The following is a 21,385-nucleotide window of genomic DNA, read 5'->3' as shown; positions in this document are numbered from 1 at the left end:
GAACCTTCTAGAGGCCCTTTCCTGACACCTTCACTCTTGTGTCTAGTTTAACATGAAACAGAATGAAGATGTGGAAGAGGGTAATTCCTTTGCCTAAAATTATTGAGAGGCAAAAGTGGAGGTCAAAGACAAGTGTGATGACCCTGAAGCCTGTTCATATGGACTCCCAACCTAGTCTAGCTACCTTCAGGTCGTGAGTCTTATAAACCGCTTCCCTCATGAATAGCAGTGAGGCCTTGGGCACGCCACCTAACCTCCATGCTGGCATAAAACTGAAATATCTCTGTATCTCCAGGGGTGCGCGATCACCCACAAATATTAGCTACTGCATAACCTTTCATGGTGTGGCATGCTAAGCCATGTTTTTTGGGAGCATTTTAATATATAAGTTCTCATACATGAAGTATAAAGGCTCAGAGCTATATTGAGTGGTAGAATTTGTATTTCTGAGGCCAAATACACACACGCACACATATATATTTTTTACCAGCTCCTATGAAGTAGGAAAGAGCCTGGCTTGGTTTCCTTTCCCCTAAGTCCTTCTTCAAAGTGTCATATAGAAGTCACACACCAAGTTAGAAGAGAAAACACATCCCTCTGGCTTCAACTCTGAGCCATTAGAATCATCTGAATCACTGGACATTTTGTTTCTTTACATTAAAAGAATGTCCATAGTAGTGATCATTTTCCTCCCAGGAACCAAAACATCCTTCACTTGGAAGCTGGATTCACAGCCTTAGTCTAATTATGAGAAGAACACTGGACACAGCCCAGCAGAGGGCCATCATGTACAACACTTGTCCCCCTCAAAACTGTCAAGTCCTCAAAAACAAAAATCTGAGAACTGATCACACCTAAGAGGAACCCAATGAGACATGACAACTAAATGTAAAACAGTGTCCTGGATGGGCTCCTGGAACAGAAAAAGGGCACTGGGTCAAGACTTGAGGGAAATCTGAAGAAGCTGTGAACTGGAGTTCACAGAAAGACAAAGATGGGTTCATTTTAACAAAACAAAACAAAAAACTAAAGTGAGATGTTATGTTAAGAGACAAAATGGAGGAGGAATAAATGGGAACTCTGTAAGAGCTTCTCAATCTTCTGCAAATCCAAAATTCATCTAAAATGAAGTCTAAAGTTTTTTTAGTCCACAGGTAGACATAGCAATATAAATGTATATATGGCTGCCTTAGTCGGTAGAGCATGTGACTCTTGATCCCCAGGTTGTGAGTTCAAGCCCCAGCCTGGGTGTGAAGATTACCGAAAATCTTTAAAATAAATGGGATGAATGACTGAATAGAAGAAGTCTGGAGACACTGAACCAATACTATTTTTATGGTAATTCTCCTACTTGTGCCCTAGGAGTTGGTTCCATGGAAGACAATCATATAGCCTTGGAAGGGAAGGTCAAAGAGAAAGTAGAAACCAGCTGAAGCTCATGTCTTACTCAGCAGAAAAGTTTTATTTCTTTTAAGGACAAACAATTAAACCACATCCAAGGCCTTAATTTACAGACGCAAACCAAAGTGGCCATTTAAAGCATTAGCTATTGAGGTACAATACATACATGGGGGCAGGGAATGCTTCGCCATCTGAGGCTTATACCAAACCTTGCTCGCTCGACAGCTGGGCTCTGCTAGAGTTCGGGTGTGGTGGGGGTGGGGGGAGGAGCTTATCTGCAGAACCAAAGGAGAACAGCTGTGTTCCACAAGTACGGAAGCATTTTGGACTGCGTTGGTGGGGGTAGGTTTCACACAGAAGGGGAAGAGCGGGGAAAAGGCTACGTCCCCCGCCCAGGGCATTAGGCCGCCTTGCAGAGTGCCACCGCAGAAAAGCGGACCTCCCCTTGCTCACGCTCCGTGAATTCTCTGCAGACCTTGGCGGCATCCTGAAAGGAGAAAGGTCATTCATATCCAAACAGCAGAGGCTCAAAAGGAAGTTTCATCAGAAAAGTGAAACGGTACGGCTCAGAGGTCACTCTGATCAACTTCAAACCCCCCATTAAACTTGTAAACCAGGACTGGCTTCAGACCAAATAATAACAATAATAATAACAAAAAATTAAAAAACTAAAAAATCAGGTGATGGGCAAGACAAGAACCCATGACACAGACTTGACTTTGGAAGCTCTGACTTTTTAATGACTTCCACCAAGAGCCCTGGGCCTCCTTCACCTCGTGCCTGGTTTTGACAACAAAACTACATACTCTAGGAGTGTACTTTTCCTCAAATTGCAACAAGGTGAAAAAAATAGATCCTCTCTCCCATAAGGCCTAAGAGTTCTCTTAGGCCTCAAGAAATTTCAAGTAAACACGAATTTCTTTCAAGTAAACATTTCATAGAACAGCTTTAAATACCTGGTGTTCCAGGTGTTAATGGGTCACTAATGGTGGAAAGACGTGTGTTACTAGTTCCAAGACCCAGATTACAAAGATTGGTAATAGAAAAAAAATGATCCCAAATTCTAGGGTTTAAATGCCTTGGCATAGTGAATATCAATGTTTCATTTGTAAAAAGTCCAGTGGAAAGACCGCTCTACAAACCATATGAAATTAAAGACCTTTAAGAGGACAGAACAGGGGCTCCTGGGTGGCTCAGTGGGTTAAAGCCTCTGCCTTCGGCTCAGGTCATGATCCCAGGGTCCTGGGATCAAGCCCCACATCAGGCTCTCTGCTCAGCAGGGAGCCTGCTTCCCTTCCTCTCTCTGCCTGCCTCTCTGCCTACCTGTGATCTCTGTCAAATAAATAAATAAAATCTTAAAAAAAAATGTTAAAAAAAAAAAAAAGAGGACAGAACAGTCATGACACATCAGTTCCAAGCTCTAAAAACCATCAAATCCATGAGTTTGGCCCTTAAAAGGCATCAGCCACACCCAGAATTTTGCTCCTACTTTAGAATCACCTGTAAAAACTAGAGGGAAATTCTAGATTGACATCTACATATCTCATTCTCGATCAGAATTTTTAATATATTGGCATTCCAGACCTTTCCTGTAGTACCCACAGGGATGACAGCCATTAAAGTTGTGTCTATAAAGCAGTGACGTGACCTCTGAATTCATGGGTTAAGTTTATGTAGTTTTTTTTTTTTTTAAGGTTTTATTAATTTATTTGACAGGAGCAGGGGAAAGAAGGAATACAAACGAGTGGGAAAGGGAGAAGCAGGTTTCCTGCTGAGCAGGGAGCCAGATGCTGGGCTCAATCCCAGGACCCTGGGATCACAAACTGAGCAGAAGCAGACGCTTAACGACTGAGCCACCCAGGTGCCCCAGTTTATGTAATTTCTTACCAGTTTAGCAATAATAAACCATAGAGTTCAGACAACCTAGAACAGCTTTAACCACATACAACCAGCCTTACTCAGGACAAGAATTTTCACTAAGATGCTGGTTTATATTCCATTTAATTTTAAATGAGATTCTAACTAATTTTTATTATTTTTTAAACTGTTTTACTTTCCCCACACCTCGTAAATTCTACTCAAGTAACAGTTTCAGCACCCTGTATATGGGGTACATTTTTATGGTATTAGCAATGTTTACTATAGTATTTTAGAGCTTTATTTGAAGGACCAGTATTTCCCCCAAATGGGTTATCTCCAGAAGTTCTGCCTCTTCCTCTCTCCCCTAAGTAAATTCTGCCTCCCAAACCCCCCTCAATCCTGCTTTTCCAGATCTGTTTCTCATTCCATATTCCTACTCCCAAATGCCCCTCATATACCCGAGAATTGGCTCTAACTGATCTCAGGTGTAACTGACAGCAGGCTAGAGAAAGTGACCCTCCCTCCTTCTGTGGCATAACTTGGTCCACACTAGTGGTCCACCTTGAGGTCACGAGGTTTAGACATTCCCAGACCAGGTCTATTACCCAAAAAGGCAGTACCGAACAGTGGCGCGAGGACTGCCCAGATTTGAACCACGGTTTTGCCATTTAAGCCACTGACCCTGAACATCACTTAACCCAGTACCTCAGTTTCCTCACCTGTAAAATGTGGATATAATCACTACCTCAGAGCCTCATCAAATGCATGCTCTAGAGGAGAGAAGTCACTGAGAACCGCCTCTAGCACCAGGGTCAAAATGCAGCCAGCTGCCTGTTGTTACGGATAGAGTTTAACAAGCTACACATTCACTCAGACACGGTCCACAGGCTGTGCCATGGCTCTGACAGCCGAACACGACACAAGCAGACCTCATTTTATCGCACTTCGTCTTCCCGCCCTTCTCAGAGGTTGAGTTTTTACAAACGTAAAGTCTGCAGCAGCCCTCCATCAAGCAAGTCTATCGGTGCCTTTTCTCAATGGCATTTTCTTGCTTTGGGTTTCCGTGTCACATTGTGGTGATTCTTGCTGTATTTTAAACTTTCTTATTTTATTTGTTATGATCTATAATTAGTGACATTTGATGTCACTGTCTTCGTTTGAGGGTGCTACAAATCACATCCGCACAAGACAGCAACCTTCATCAATACACGTGTGCATTCCCATGGCTCCGGACACCAGCTTTCCCCCCATGTCTCTCTCCCCTCAGGCCTCCCTGTTCTGAGACAATATTGAAATTATGCCGGTTAATAACCCTACGGTGGCCTCTAATGTGTTCATACGAAAGGAAAAGGCCCCCATCTCTCACTTTAAATCCAGAGCTAGGAAGGGTTATGCTCGGGAAGGAAGGCATGTTGAAAGTGGAGACAGGCCAAGAGCGAGGACTCGTGTGCCCAACAGTTAGCCAAGTTGTGAATGCAAAGGAAAAGTTCTTAAAGGAAATTAAAAGGGCTATTCCAGAGACCACATGAATGATAAGAAAGCAGAACAGCCTTACTGCTCATATGGAGAAAGTGTGAGTGGTCCAGATAGAAGATGAAACCAGCCACAACATTCCCCTCAGCCACAGCCTAATCCAGAGCGAGGCCCTAACTCTCAGTTCTGTGGAGGCTGAGAGAGGTGACGAAGCTGCAGAGAAGTCTGAGGCTGGCCGAGGTCGGTCCAAGTTTAAGGCAAGAAGCCATCTCCATAACATCAAAGAACGAGGGGGAAGCAGCAAGGGCAGATGGAGAAGCTACAGCACATTATCCACAAGATTAACCAAGGTCATTAACACAGGCGACTCCACTTGGCAACAGACTTCCCACATGAATGACCTACACTTCTACGGGAAGAGGATACCACTGAGGACTTTTTAAGCTAGAGCAGAGAAGTCAATGGCTGGGTTCAAAGCTTCTAAGGACAGGCTCCCCTGCTAGTGGCTAATGCAGCTGGGGATTTTAACGCAGCTGGGGATTTAATGCTCACTGACCATTCTGAAAACCCGAGAGCCCTTAGAAGTAGGCTACGTCTACTCTGCCTGGACTCGATCAGTGGAAAAACAAAGCCTGGATGGCAGCCTATCTGTTTACAACATGGTTTACTGAATATTTTGAGCCCACTCTTGAGACCTACAGTTCAGAAAAAAAGGATTTCTTTCAAAATATGATCAGTCATGGACAGTGCCCCCCGTCACCCCAGTTCTGATGGAGCTGGACAAGATTAGTGCTGTTTTCATGCCTACTAAGTAACATCCATTCCACAGCCCCAGGAATCAAGTCATTTCAACTTGCAAGTCTTATTATTTAAAAAATAAATTTCGTTAAGGCTATCGCTGCCATAGAGAGAGATTCCTCTAATGGAGCTGGGTAAATAAAAAACCTTCTGGAAACGATTCACCATTCTAGATGCCATTGAGAACATTCTGGATTCATGGAAAGAGATCAAATATTAACAGGAGTCTGGGAGAAGTGGATTCCACCCCTCGTGGAGGACTTTGCAGTGTTCAAGACTCAGAGAAAGAAGTGCCAGCAGATGTGGTGGAAAGAGCCAGAAGAGCAAGAGAACTGGAGTGAGAAGCAGAGCCAGAGGGCGGGACAGACTGCTGCAGCCTCAGGAGAAAATCTGAAAACATGCTTCTCATGGTGAACAAAGAAAGTGGTTTCTTGAGACGGGATCTACTGGCAAAGAAGCTGTGAAGACTGTTGAAATGACAACGGCAGAGGCTTTAGGGGCTAGAAGACGACATAAACTAAGTTGTTAGAGCAGCAGTGGGGGTCTCAGAGGATGGGCTCCAATTTTAAAAGCTGTTCTACTGCAAGTAAAATTCTCTATCAAAAGCACTGCCCACTACAGAAAGCACCGCCCACTACAGAGAAAACATTCATGAAAGGAAAACCAACAGAGGCAGCCAGCTTCACTGCTGTTTTATTTAAAGAACTTGCCACAGCCTCCCCTGCCTTGAGCAGCCGTCCACAGCAAGGCAGGAGGCAAGACCTCCACCAGCAAAAACTTCGCAACTCGGAAAGCTCAGATGATGGCAGGCGTTTTTTTCCGAAATGAGGTGTTTTTCATTAAAATATGTATGCTGTTCCTTTGGACAATACGCCAGTGTACACTTAACAGGCTACAGTATCATTTGAACAGAACATCTGTCTGCACCAGGAATGAAACAGCTCATTTATAACTCACTTCACTGCAACATTCGCTTTACTGCAATGGTCTGGACCTGAACCCACAATATCCCTGAGGTATGCCTGCCTTAGCAACAGAGCCCAGTACCACACAAAGCCTATTTTTAAAATACTTTCTACCTGGCTCTTTATGGAGAGTCTTCCAGCCCTGCATCTGTATACAGCAAGCACTCAAAAAGGATGAGTTCTGACTACAGATGAAGTACTTAAGACCTCAACAGCATTTTTTTAAAAATCACAATTAAACAACTTCCCTTCAGAACAGTAAATTGATTCAATTCCAGGAGACTTGTTTTTAGGGGGGGAGGGGCCTCAGGCAGTCTATCAGCCCTTGTCCAGAATTAAGAGGTTTCTGGAGTCACTGACAGTAAGGACAGGGATCCTGGATCTTATATCGGAGACAGGTTTTGAATCTGCTCCTCTCACCCCCTAACAGTGGCCCAAGGGAGAAGAAACTGAAGCTGACGGCCTAACCGGAACCCACAGTATACCACCTGCGAGACCGACCCGAATCCAGCAGCCTGAGAGGGATTAGGAGAGGCTTGGGTTTCTGTCCCTGAAGTCCTTAGCTGGGATGTGATCTGACAAGAGGACAATGGTCACCTTAATCCCACAAGGAAGTAAAGCCATCCATAGCTTTCTGGCTAATTCCAACCCTGGACTGAAGTCAGCACACGATGCAGATTAGTCACGGCTGCTCTGGGGGATCCTGTTTAAGACCATTTGCTAGAAAATATGGTAAACAGAATTACCAAAATACACTTTAAGACCTGAAGACTATTCACCCAGACGATGGGTGCCTACTGCCCAGAAAAAGTATTAGCCCCTGAGACAGTATGGCCAAAGAAAGGTGGGCCTCAGGGGAAGAGGGCTTCCAAAGATTACCTGCAGCAAGGAGTCCTCTGAACTGGTGCCGTGGTTTACCGGGAAAGGCATTCGTCCATCTGGAACAGAGAAGCCAGGCAGCTCAACTTTCTCTGCAGATGCTCTGACTGCTGTGCTTACCCGGCCTCAAGAGAAGTTTTCCATCTCCCACTGCCACTCCCACAGAGATGGGCTGGTCAGAAGCAGTCGCTGGAAAGGAGCTTCAAGTGTTCCTAGGGTCCACCCAGGGCAATTCTAATCCTCAAGCAACAGGACCATACAAGCCCAAAGTGGCCACCCTAACAGAAAGGCTTGGGCCACATCTCCTGGGAAGGAGCCCAGAGTAAAAGGCAGATGCAGCCTCTGAGGTGTCAGGAAGATGGAGCCAAGAAGGGATCCTTCAGACTTCACTGCCCCTCAATGACTGCTGACTGGCCCCAAGTATCCTTTGCTCTGGTCTGCTTATAGGTAATGCTCTTCCTCTGTTAATACAAAGGGGAGGACTTGTACCAGGAGGCCCATCTTTCCTGTTAGCAAATACCAGCTAAGAGAAAGCAGCCCCCAGCATGTCCAAATTCTTTTACATTGAGGCATTTATCTTTTTCCAAAAGTATTCCTTGTCAAGACACTGCTGGAGAGCGTGCACTGATTGTGTGTACTGGAAGGTGGGAAGAGGAAAGCTGAACACGGATGCCTTCAAATGGCACAGATCTCTTTACCGGTCTGTGACTAAAACCACTCCTTCCACAGGTCATTGCCTGATGGGTGGCAGAAGTGTGAGATAAAGGGTTAAGGGCCCCAATGAGAATACAGTGTGCTGCTTTTGTGGTCAAAGATACACTAAGTACCACAAAGTTACGCACCAAAACTGTAAGAATAATTTCATCAGAAGGAATGCCTAAAACTGTAGGGGGCTCCAAAATTGGAGTGAAACCTACCAAGTTCATAGAGATGGCCATCCACGTTGTTAAACAGAATAAAATGAAAATTCACTTTGTCGTCTACCTAAAGAGAGTCAAGAAATATTTTTGATGATGAGTTTTGATTGTACTATAAATTGTATTAAAAATTTCTGTCTTTAGCTTTACTGAGATAATGGACATAATATTGTATTAAGTTCAAAATGTATAATGTATTGATGTAATACACATATTTTGCAATATGATTTTAAGAGAACTTAATTTGTTAATAAATTCTGTCCCTCTTTAAGTATAATATGCTCAAACAGACTTATGTATTATTTTAAATTAGTATAGCTAACATGTACCTGTTTTTTTATATATTAGACAATGTTATAAGACTGTCATAAAACCCTAATCGATCAAGATAAATATAATAACTACCAGAAAGCTAGGACTTTTTACTGAGGAGGAAATTCAGGCTTAGGGAGGATTGAGTATCTCACCCAAGGTCAAGATTAGAAAGTGGCAGGGCCAACAGCAGTTATAAAGGCACTGATACAAACTTTAATCTAAATTAACAGCTGACTGTGGGATTGTGTTCAGATTCACGATATACTGAAGCCTTCTAGAGACCGTCAGTCCCTGCTGGTAATCTTACCTGCTCCAACAGTCTACGGGAGGAGTATGTGAAATGCTCAGTTGCCAGGAGGGGGGCTTCCTCTCTTAGAATCATTTGGATCTGAACAAAGTACTGTTTGAATTTACTCAAGACCATGTTTACTGCCAATCAGATTCCCAAAGAGCCATTTTAATGAACAGGTCTGGTCAAAGCATGATTCTGGTAGAATTTTCTGGGCTTTCTTGGGCTTAATTAGCCTTGGGTGGAGAGGTCTGCTGTGTTCAGGTGAGAGGTTCATTGTATGTGGTTCAGGGGCGACACAGATGGCACCCGGGTAGCCCGGCCCCGATCTGTAATTGCATTTACCCGACATTGGCCTTCCTGTGCCACAGCGTCATGGGCTGCCTGAATGGCCTGCAGACGAGAGGGAATAATTAGCACAAGATCCTCTGTAGTCCCTTAAAGCTGATGCTGATGCTCCACAAGTTCTCTTCCTACCTCGTTCTTTTCAAAGCATTTTGCTCGGTCTTCAGGGGACAGCTTCTCTGTTTCCGAAAGAAACTGTTTTAGGACGGACCCATCCTCTTTAAAAAAAAAAACAAAAACAAAAAAACCAAGAGTATTATTAGTATATTATTAGTATAGTATATTATTAGTATATTATTAGTATAGATAGTATATTATTAGTATATTATATATAATAAGTATATTATATATATTATATTATATATTATATATATATATTATATATAATATATATTATATTATATATAATATATATTATATATATACTTATTATATATAATATACTTATTATATTATATTATATTATATATAATAAGTATATATATAATATTATATATATTATATTATATATAATAAGTATATTATTAGTATAGATAGAATAGTGTAAATGGGTGCACACTTACAACACACTTAGGCTGTTACGCAGCCATGTTTGGCGACTTAAGTCTTTCCTGTGGCCACGGACGAGGTGGATGAGCTGTCCCTTTCTGCCTCAACCTCTTTCAAAGCAGTCCCTTCTCCCTGAATTCAAGCTGACGAACTCTGCTCTTCCAGGGCCAAGCTCTCTCCTGCCTCTCTCCCCTGCCATCCCGGCCCTTGTTCCCCTCCCGCCTCACGCTCCCCTTTCAAACCCCTCATTACCCTCGTTATGGTGCTGATGTACTTGGAACATGTATTTGTGAGATCTGTCTTAACATAAAGGCAGAAACTATCTTGTCTAACACTGGTTGTTTTTTGTTTTTGTTTATTTTAAAGATTTACAATCTCTATGCTTGACAGGGGACTCGAACTCACGAGCCAGAGATTAGGAGTTGGACGCTCTATGCACTGAGCCAGCCCAGCACGGCATTCTTCTAATTGCTGTTATCTACACGATCCCATGTGGCACAATGACATTCTAGTCTAATAATGGTTCTCAAACCAAGATTTTTTTTAGTTAGAAAATGCAGTCTCAGTAGTATGGTTATCCAGACAGACACTAACCCAAGGGTCGTAACAAATGTAAAGCGCCTACTAGTGGGGCCCAGGGACAAAGGACCGGCTAACAGTTTGGCCTAAGCATTTTGTCACTGCTCAATGCAGCTGAGTCTAGGAGACAACGTGGCTAGAGCAAGAACGATTTGTATTTCAAAGACCACATTCAAACTTTCAGCTCTAAACTCAAAAAATTAGTTAAGTAAAGACCACTTAAAATTTGGAAGGAATCCTCTTCACTTTATGGGGAAGGCTGGGACTCCAGTAACTTTTCTGTGGGACGATCATGACCACAGCTACGAGAGTTCCACAAGCTCTGCTGACCTTCCGAACACAGGACAGGACTCTAATGTGAGACTTACTGCAGAAGAAGTAAAGGCTCAAGCTCTACCTCCTTAATATGGCAAGTTAATATGAAAAACTGAAATATGAAATACTGTTTAATATGAAAAATTGAGTTCTAGAAAAATTGGATCTTTATGGCCAAAAAATTTTTTTTTTTTTTAAATTTGGGAAGTATACCGGCAGTAGTTTTGGCCACACTTACCTTGCTTTAAAAAAAAAAAAAAAAATTAAAAAAGTATCCGACCTGCTCCAAGTAACACCATGGACTATTCGCTGAAATTATTCCATTCTTAGCTACCGCCATCCACTGCCTAAGTCGGGAGTTGGCAAAATACCATGCCTATTTTTGTATTATTGGAACACAGCCACATCCACTGGTTTAGATCTTGCCTGGGGCTGCCTTTGAGCTACAAAGATGAGACCAAATGGCCCTCAAAGCCCTAGAAGATTTACTCTCACCTTTTAAGAAAGTTCACTGACCCTTGGCCACTAAGCACACATTATACCGTGTCTTCTCATATATTTTAGGGCGGCTCATTGTGCTTCTGACAATCCTTTCTTCCCTTTCCTCCAAAACATTCATGGGAAGTGAGCTAAAGACCCCAGACTGGACTAGGCTCCCGGCTGAATCCTTTCACGGTGGCAAGCTGCCACCACGTTTTCCTGCAGCAATTTTCACGGTATCCTTGTCCAGCTGCCCTATACTACTTCGGTTCTCCTGTTGCTTAAGAGACCCAGAACCATTAGAGACAGGTCCTGAGGGTTCATGTTTTATGGTTTAACCTCATCTCCACTTCTTTCGAATCATGGAGAATGGAACAGAAGCACTAAGAATCACCCCAACTTGCAGCATGCCAGTGGTAGAGCCTATGCAGAGAAGGAGCACAGAACTGCCCCTCGCTCCCTCTTCCCCTCCGGGTGGAAGAAGCTAGACCGTATTTCTTGGAAAAGGCGTTTCCTTCCCTCAGAAGAGAATCAATCATTAATCTGCCTACTGGTTCCATCCAGATTAGGAGGTTTCAGAAAAATGTAAGGCAGTGACTTTGCTCAACAGACCCCTGGGGGTTGGGGGGATGACAAGATATAGTTAACTAGAGATCAACAAGAAGACTGCCCTCAAAACCCACTCACCAAACTCCAGTTTGTCTTGGTTATTGGCCACGGCATGGATGAGCCCGATGGTCCCACAGGAGTTGCCAATGGTCTGCTTCATGAAGTATACCTTGGGACTGACCGCTTGTCCCTTCAGCTCTTCGATCTGTTTTTTCCTGAAGTTCTCATGCTGGGAATATAAAACATTTTTCTATCTCAAATGAAAATGCAAAGCACTAACAGACGGAGGCACAGCGAGTTCTACCACCTAAATGGAAACGCAAGTGGGATGTGTGACCAGGAGCCCTGGTTCTAGGTGTTGGCCAGCGCCCGGAGACTTGCCCGTCTGCCTCCCACACCCACGCCAGCCCGTAGGGTTCTGAGAGGTTCTGAGACTCCACCCTGATGCTGCAGTGCGGTCATGGCCTTGGAGGTCGCCCAAGGATTGGTCTAGACGCCACTGCAACCTTTTAGCTTGAAAATGCAGGTCTTCTGAAGTCAGAAAAACAGGCAGGTTCATTTTCTTGTTGTCCTTAAACACCACCAACTGTACTTCACACAGGACCCCAATCAAGCTTTGTCTCTATCCCAGCATTCTTTGAAGACCTACTTCTACTGCGTCCACGTACACTTCTTTTCAATAACAAATACAAAACAAGACTTAACTGCTGAAAGGAGCAATTTAAAGAAATTGTTCCCTCACTTTTTTTTGGGGGGGGAGGGGAGGAAAGACAACTGACCTAGGGTCCTGGGCTGTGGTTTCATAAAATCTTCTCATCCTACAAGAGGTAGACCTTACGCTTGTCCTTGTCAACAATACATTTTGAGAACAGATTAACAATGGGGGGGGGAGGGAGGGGGAGTCAGAAGAGATCAGTAAATTGAGACTAGGGAATAGTTTTCCTCAAAGAATCCATCTGCTCTTTGTACAGTAATTTAGTGGGCTTGTTTGGACCTTTCATTAATAAATTTTAGACCTTAGGGACGCCTGAGTGGCTCAGTTGGTTGGACGACTGCCTTCGGCTCAGGTCATGATCCTGGGAGTCCCGGGATCGAATCCCGCATCGGGCTCCCAGCTCCATGGGGAGTCTGCTTCTCTCTCTGACCTTCTCCTCGCTCATGCTCTCTCTCACTGTCTCTCTCTCAAATAAATAAAATCTTAAAAAAAAAAATAAAATAAATAAATAAATTTTAGACCTTAAAGGTAGGACTTCTCAATTAAAAGCATGGTGCCAGGGCACCTGGGTGGCTCAGTGGGTTAAGCCTCTGCCTTCAGCTGAGGTCATGATCCCAGTGTCCTGGGATCGAGCTCCACACTGGGCTCTCCGCTCGGTGGGGAGCCTGCTTCCCCCTCTCTCTGCCTGCCTCTCTGCTTACTCATGATCTGTCAAATAAATAAATAAAATCTTAAAAAAAAAAAAAAAAAGCCTGGTGCCAATGCCATAGAAACACTAATGTCTCATAACCAGTATAATTGGACAGAACATCAAAAGCATGCTTCCTTTTTTTTTTTTAAGATTTTAAGTAATCTCTACACCCAATGTGAGGCTCAGACTTACAACCCCTGAGATCAAGAGTTGCACACTCCACCCACTGAGCCAGCCAGGTGCCCCTGAAGTATATTTGTAATTCCAGTCGCTCTGCGTCTCAATACACATAACTGAAATTTAAGCCTTGTCTGTGACACCATCAGACGAAAAAGAAGATCTCCCGTTCCGCAAGGCAACTCATAGGAAATTCTATCAAAGATCTATCACATCTCTGAAATGAGTTACTACTCATGGGCTGTTAAGAATTTTCACTTTTCTGTTTTTGCTTTTTAACGGGATAGCACCATTCTCTATATGTTTGAGCTCTTACATAGAGATACTTTTGCAAATATTTCATTATCACTTAAAACTACTATTTTAGAACTGGTCCAGTTAGTTGGTAGCTGGGTGGCTCAGTCCGTTAGACACCTGCCTTCTGCTGGGATCCCAGGGTTCTGGGATCAAGTCCTGCGTTGGGCTCCTTGCTCAGCAGAGAGTCTGCTTCTCCCTCTGCCCCTCCCCCGCTTGTGCCCGGTCTGCCTCTCTCAAATAAAATCTTTAAAAAAAAGAACTGGTCCAGTTAGGATTTCATAACACTCTCAGACAAAATCAGATGCTTTCTAAATTAACATCAGCTTATTCAGAAGTCAACATACAAACCTCAACTTTTGAGTTTGCTTCAGTGTTTAGCCTAATTGGTGTTCTGTGTCACAGACTGGGTGCTCAATAAATCTGACTTCCCCAATTAGAGCTAAAGGACTAAGTATCCAGATGATTCAAACCAAAACAAGTGCAGCCTCATCCTGTAAAAAGCAGTGGGCCTTTGAAAGACAAACACGATGCACCACTGCCTCCCAGAGGCCCTGCCGGTGAGTGCCGCTCAAAAGCTCCGAGTCATCATGGAGCCTCTAAAGAGCTCCGAGCTCCGGGGAGATGGTGTTTGATTGGGTCAAAAGGGAAGCTAATTTGACTTGCAATTATTTGGCCACTCCAGTTTACCCAACTAAAGGCTTTGCAATAAAAAACAGGACAGGGAGATTATCCTAGTAGCTTTAATAAGGGTTTTTAAATTCACAATAGCCCATTTACCAGGAGGAATGCAACTTCCCATAGGGCTTAATAATTTATGCGGAGGATGCTTCTAGAACGCCCAGCCCTAGCATGGTGGTGCTTCAGTTAAAGCTTACAATGTTTGGAATGTAGCCCCAAAAGCTACTGCCCGGGGCGGGGGGGGGGGGGGGGGGGGGGGTTGTTAATGCAGATTTCACCACTCCCAAATCAGGGACAGCAACAGGAGATAGACAATCCCAGGCCAGTTAGTGGGATTTCATACATTGCAAGACAACAATCATCCCAGCTACCTTTTTATATCTGACGCTCAGTCTTTGAGGTACATACATCCATGCACACTTGTAGGAGGAAGACCATCTAAAGGGAAATGAAAAGGTGTTTCTAAAACTGCTTTAATGCCCACCTATTTCACTTAGCTACAGGGTCAGAGAGGAAAGACAGGAGGTGGAAGGAGATCCCCCCACACAAATGATTACGCTTGAAAAACAAACAAAAAAAACACACACACATCGAAGAGGCTAAAAACCGAGTGTGCATGTTGTAGGGAAGAAACCCAAGGCCACCAAAGACCTGAGTGGAGAGGGAGCAATAAAAAACCTATTGTTTCCCTGTGGCTTAGGCAAGTCCACTGGCCACCCCCCCCCCATTTTAATGCAAGGTGGGAGTCTGAAAACCAAACAAGAAACTGACAGTTCTCAGCCCTTAAAGGGAAACAACCAGCCAGCCATTCCTTGAAGTGGAAGGCTCTGAAAAGCGTAGGTTCCAGTGAACTTATGAAGATGAATTCTTTCTTTGTAACTGAGATGATGGAACAGAGATGCTGCTTCTTCTCTTTGAAATTCAAGGCAACGCTGGATGGACGAGCGAGGAGCCAGTAAATTCTCTAACCACCAATGAGTAGGTACCACGATATCTCCCCCCATATCCCGCAGAAAGGGGGCAGTTCTGCAGGTGTGGGCGCCCAGTCCCGGAGGGGAGGGAGCCGGGAGTCTACACGGTCTTCCACGCCTCACTCGGGTCTGGAAGCTGCGCGCACCATCCCGAGCCCGCGCAACCCGGGCCCCACGCCCTACCTGGGCCGTGAGGGGAAACAGCAGCAGCAGCGCGCAGGCTGGCGCTGGCACCGAGCCCAGAGCCTCCTCCTCCAGCCCCAGCACGTCCGCGAAGCGCCACTGGCCGGCGACCCCCAGCCGGGCCAGCACCTGCGGAGAGGAAAGAGCGCGGCCAGGGGCTCCGAGACCCGCGAGGGGCGGGCACCTGCCGGAGGGTGGGGCCGAGCCGGCGCCCTCGGTGCCCCCACCCCAGCCTGGGAGGAGTTGCGGCCTGCCCCATCCCCCAGCCTCGTTCCCCACCCACGCCCGCGCAGTGACACAGCACAAAGCGCGGCCCACACGTGGCTCCCGCGAAGCCCGGGCACGCGAGTCCGCGCGGCCCGCGCCACGCCCTCGGGAGCCGGGCCCTCCCTAGCATCTGGGCCCAGCCCCCTCCTCCCTCCGACCTCGGACGGTTCCGCAGAGTCACCCCCACCCCGCAACCCCTATGCTGGGGCAAACGGAGGGCATCTGGGAGCGCGCGGGACGCCGCTGGGTCCCTGCGAGACAGCCGGAGCTGATGCGCGCCTCCGCCTCGGCGCTCCCGGGGGGAAGGGGACAGAGACAGTGCGAGACGCCACTCACTTTGTTCAGCATCTGAAAGGCAAATGCACAGAAAAAAATACAAAAATAAAGCCGGTCATCGAGGCAGCTACCTGGCCAGGGCTGACCCTCAGCTCCGCGGTCCCCGAGCAGCGATGCACCTGACGCTCACCTCGGGGTTAATCTCCATCGGTTTGAGCTGCATCTTCGCGAGCCGGGGGATGACGCACGACCAGAGAAGAGGAAAAACAGCGAGCGGAGCCGCCCAGGCGGCCGCTATAAAGCTCCGGCCTGACGCACTGTAGGTGCCTGCGCAGGGGGAGCAGGGGCAAAACCAAGCGACGGGGAAACGGTCAGTCGCAGCCAAATGGGCACGAAACCCCCCCCATGCGCCGCGCCGAGTGGTACGGCCGGGCCCCCAAACCTTGCAGTCTCAGTTGCGGGTGAGATAATCTGGTGGTTGTGGAGATGGGTTTTGTGGGTGGGTGTTCCTTGAGCCTGTGGAGCAGTCCTTTAGATGGAGTCTAATTTCTTGCGAACTTTCTGGAAACCTACCGTTCTCACCATCCCAATTCCCGGAGGGCTCAGGGTTTCTGAAGCTTCGAGAAAAAGCCCCAATTCAACAGGTATATATTTAATATGAATGTAAATATCCGTCTCCCAAATCTTGCAGCAGTTTGCCTTTGACCTCAGACAATTCACCCTCCATGTTAGATCAGATCGGTACCGACGTGCGTTTTTAATTGACTGCCTAGAATAAAACAATGTGGAGGATAAACGGTATTGCATTAGTAATGCTGATGTAATGTGGCTCCCGGGGAAGAATTGGTTGGTCATGGGGAAGCTATAGAAACCTGGCGTGTGTGACCCTAATGTAAGACAGAGAGGAGGCAGGCGGTCGGAGACTTTAGGACGCAGATCCAGGGAAAAGAAAGGTATGATTTCGAGAGGAGAGGGTGTAAAAGAAAACGTATTTTTAAAAGAGTGGGAGGCTTTGAAAAATAAGATTCTGAGCTCACAATGGAATATTCACAGCGAAGGAGAAAGAGAATGGCAGCTGAAGGAAAGGCTGTTCTCTAATGAGCGCAGGTGGGGCTTGTTTTTCCTACAGCATGTGCAAAAGATGGAGAGAAAAAGCATATGCAGAAGAATGGATAAGAAGAGGGACAAAGATCTGAAAGAATAGTGTCAGGAGAGCTAAAACTCAGAATGAAATGGGGCTTGCAGAAATGCTAAGGAAGCAAGAAGGTTGTTTTAAAATGCTCATAACAAAACGATGATATGGAGGAAGAACAGACCTACTGTTTAGTGAAGTCCCGGTTAATAGATGGCAGGGATAAGAGAGGGAGTCTACTTTTTTTTTTTTTTTTTTTTTTTTTTTTTTAGTTATTACCTCTACAGTGTCTCAGTGGACAGATCTATTGCATGTTCTCTCACATAATGCTTAGAGGATCCAGTGAAAAAACTCTTCCTAGTCCAACTTTACAAATTAGAATTCTGGCTTAGAGAAGTCAATTTGTTTCTGATCACAAAGAAAAATGAAACAAAAGTAAAGCCTAGTAAGTTGGGCACTAAGAGTCCATTCTCTCTCCAAGTTAACATTCCATTCCACTTCTATCTTCTCCCATTTTTACCATCAGAAATATGACCTTCACCCAGAAAAATGAGAGAGAAACATTAGGAAGAAGAATCTAATGGGTGAATTTTATGATTTGTAAATGACGCCTCAACAAGTTTTTTTTTGTTATTGTTGTTGTTTTGTTTTGTTTTTTTTAAGAGGAGACTACTTGAAAGCCAAGACAGGTGAATAGTTCACGTGGCTATGCTGAATGAGTTCTTGCCTTTAGACAGAGATGAATTACATCTCAGTTAACTTTAGTTATTCAGCAAATGCTGATTAAGTATCTACTATGTGATGAGCACTGAGCTTAGAATTGGGGATATAAAGGTGAACACGGTAAATAAACTCAAAACTTCCAATATGGAGATTTTATACGAGTGATGTGAAAGCAATCAGAACTCAGGAGCCCCTCACCTCTTGTGGAGAATCAGGAAGGCTTCCCAAAGGAAGTGATGTTTAAGATAAGGGCTGATGGACTCAGACAATTTAGCATGTGACAGTTATTACCAAAGTAAATAGTAAAAATGGTCATGAAAACAGTAGAGAAATCTCTGTGAAAGGCACTTATTCAATCACACCATATATATATATAATATATATAATATATATAATATATATTAGTTTTTATTTACATATATATGAGAAATGTATTATACTTATTTATATATTATATATAAAATATATATTTGTTTATATATTATATTTATTTGTATAGAGATGTATATAGATATCAAGGGCCTACTCTGTGCCAGAAAGCATCAGAGTGATAAATACAACAAACAAGGAGATGCCAGAGAGAAGACAAAAACAAACCTTATCCTGATCTTTAATAAAAGGGGGGAGTGTATTGCTGAAACTGCAGGCCGGGAGATTTGATGTCAGTCTTCAGTAAAATTCTAGGGGTCTTAGGAGAAATAGAATGATTGCATTTAGAACAAGTTAGGCCAACCAGCACTTCTCTCCTTTTGGAGTCACTGACTAGAACAGGCAAAACATTCCCCATTGTATTCTTCATGCTGCCTGGGTTTGCAACAATTGATATCATAGTTGGAGGGGTTTTGTAACTTAGTTATTCTACCTGGGAAAAAAGTGCTGCTGAACGGAGTCATTTCTACCTGCAACCACCTGGCAACATTTTAACCCTTTTGCAGCAGAGACAAAGTGTGTGCATGCAAGTAAACATAAACAATCTAAAAGGCAGAATTATGAGATTTAGAAAAACGAGTTAAAAATAAACAATGACATTTAATAGAGATTTTGGTGATGATGGTACGCTCCTATGAATATACCAAAAAACTTTGAATGGGTGACTGTGTCTCAATGAAGACTCAGTAGAGATATGTGTGCAGCTCTGCATGCCAGTTATCATGGTACAATTGATCTTTATATTAATTTTTTCCTTTTTTTATTTACCAGAGTCTATGGTTACAAAAGTATGTAATAATATGGAAAAATATCAATTGAAAAGTCAGCATTTTAATTAAACTCAAAAATGAATGTACAAAGGTAGAAAAACTTTTCTTTTCGGTGACAGAAAAGCATTTAAAAAAATCAGTTAAACACATAGGGTAAACATGGAGTAGACCTGTTATAGATGGAGAAACAGAATCAGTGAATGAATAAGTCAGCTTTCATAAATAAAGATGCCATTTCTGGTTCACCAGCAGCAGGCTTTTTTTTTTTTTAATCATAAGTATTATTTTTCTGGCAATAATGAAGATTTGGGATGGACCCTTTAAAAACTACCTTCTAATAATTCTGATGACTAATAAAACAGAAACTCAAATATCCTTGGCAGGTCAGTTCTGCAGTGTTGTGGGAGTCAGTCCTGAAGGCTCAGCCCAAGTTTAGTCCTCCAGCACTTCCAGTGGTTTTGTAAGTACCAAATTCCCTGTATTAAATCCCTTTCTATTTAAAATACCTAGAGGGGCGCCTGGGTGGCTCAGTGGGTTAAAGCCGCTGCCTTCGGCTCAGGTCATGATCTCAGGGTCCTGGGATCGAGCCCCGCGTCGGGCTCTCTGCTCAGCAGGGAGCCTGCTTCCCTTCCTCTCTCTCTGCCTGCCTCTCTGCCTACTTGTGATCTCTGTCTGTCAAATAAATAAATAAAATCTTTAAAAAAAAAATAAAAAAAATAAAATACCTAGAGAAGTGTTGCCTGGGTGGCTCAGTCATTAAGCATCTGCCTTCAGCTCAGGTCATGATCCCTGGGTCCTGGGTCCTGGTCCATGTCGGGCTCCCTGCTCAGTGGGGAGTCTGCTTCTCCCTCTCCCTCTGACCCTGTTCCCTGCTTGTCCACTCTCTCTCTCTCTCTCAAATGAATAAATAAAAAATCTTCAAAAAATAAAATATCTAGAGTAGTTTGGGGCTCCTATATTAGCATACTTCTATATTTTAGGTGAATCAAAAATGTAATAGTTATTTGTTTTAATACCCATCAGAGAAGCTATGTGTTTTTGTATGTGTATATAATTAGAATATCAAGTTTGTGGTTTTATCCATGTGAAATCTATGGGCAAGTCTAACGTATAACATAAGCAAGTCGTATCATTGGTCTATAAGGATCTGGCAAAAATCACAGGAGTCATTCACAAATCTCAACAATAGAAAAACCTCTGCTCTAAGGACAAGAGTCTTGCTAGTTGAAGGGGTAGAGTACACCATGTGTTTATGAAGGCAGGATACTCAAACACGGAAGCAGTACTTCCCAAATATTTTGAGAATATTCTACATATTCTGCAGAAGTTACTCAAGGAGGGAGGTGAGAAAGGAAGGAAAACTAGCCTTGTTTGTTATACAGAGGACATTGTGTTGGTCATCCTCATCGACTCCTCATACCAATTCTCTGCTGTCCTTGTTGATTTTACAGAGAAGTAAACTGAGGCCTCAGAGAAGCTGTTACCTGCTAAAGTTCACACAGCTACTGAGTGTCTGAGTCTGGGTTTCAACCCAACTTCATTTGATTTCAAAATTTGCGCATGTTCAACTCTTCTGACTGATCCCATCTACGGACCACCCCTAGGACCTTGGCCATGACCGCCAAAAATAAGGATGAAGCTCAGGCATTGAGAAGAGCTGAAATGATTTCTGCAATGTCCAGGGCCAGAGCAGGTCACCTGATAAGGTCATTCCTATAAGCTTTGCTTACTTTCAGGTCTACGGATCTAGCTTGAATTTATAATTAGCATGACATTAATAATTGACAGAGTACTTCCTCAACATTTTTAAACTTACTTGACAGTTCCCCTGCCAATAATATGTCCCCAGAAGTAAGATTCTGACATCCAGAGATTTTTTTTTTTTAAGATTTTTTTTTTTTTTTTGACAGAGAGAAATCACAAGTAGGCAGAGAGGCAGGCAGAGAGAGAGGAGGAAGCAGGCTCTCTGCTGAGCGGAAAGCCCGATGTGGGGCTTGAACCCAGGACCTGGGATCATGACCTGAGCCGAAGGCAGCGGCTTAACCCACTGAGCCACCCAGGCGCCCCATCCAGAGATTTTTAAGTTAAGAATAACACCAAAAGGGGCGCCTGGGTGGCTCAGTGGGTTAAGCCTCTGCCTTCTGGTTCAGCTTATGATCTCAGGGTCCTGGGATCCAGCCCCACATCGGGCTCTCTGCTCAGCAGGGAGCCTGCTTCCCCCTCATTCTCCCCCTACGTGTGATCTCTCTGTCAAATAAATAAATAAAATCTTAAAAAAAAAAAAAAGAATAACACCAAAAAA

The 21,385-nt window shown here is 44.1% G+C and overlaps 1 protein-coding gene across 1 annotated transcript; it reads right to left on the bottom strand.

Moving 5' to 3' along the window:
* Positions 1–1,441: 1,441 nt before the first annotated feature.
* Positions 1,442–16,354, bottom strand: UCHL1 (ubiquitin C-terminal hydrolase L1). The gene is made up of 9 exons (XM_047719179.1): positions 16,220–16,354; positions 16,090–16,101; positions 15,487–15,615; positions 11,853–12,003; positions 9,375–9,460; positions 9,243–9,290; positions 8,294–8,360; positions 7,377–7,435; positions 1,442–1,888 (listed from the first exon to the last, which is right to left on the bottom strand). Exons 1-9 carry the CDS (start codon positions 16,250–16,252, stop codon positions 1,802–1,804), a joined length of 672 nt encoding a protein of 223 aa, XP_047575135.1. The 5' UTR covers positions 16,253–16,354; the 3' UTR covers positions 1,442–1,801.
* Positions 16,355–21,385: the final 5,031 nt, after the last annotated feature.

The sequence above is a fragment of the Lutra lutra genome, chromosome 2 (genome assembly GCF_902655055.1).
Source record: "Lutra lutra chromosome 2, mLutLut1.2, whole genome shotgun sequence".
Classification (NCBI taxonomy): domain Eukaryota; kingdom Metazoa; phylum Chordata; class Mammalia; order Carnivora; family Mustelidae; genus Lutra; species Lutra lutra.
This window is presented reverse-complemented; position numbering and strand designations above follow the sequence as displayed.

Coding starts and splice junctions, on each gene's coding strand:
- UCHL1 (XM_047719179.1), bottom strand. CDS start 16,252: ATGCAGCTCAAACCGATGGAGATTAACCCCGAG. Junction 8,361..9,242: donor CACAGGAAGGCCAATGTCGG/GTAAATGCAATT, acceptor GACTCTCTTTAG/GTAGACGACAAAGTGAATTT. Junction 7,436..8,293: donor TGGCCATCTCTATGAACTTG/GTAGGTTTCACT, acceptor TCTCTGTTCCAG/ATGGACGAATGCCTTTCCCG.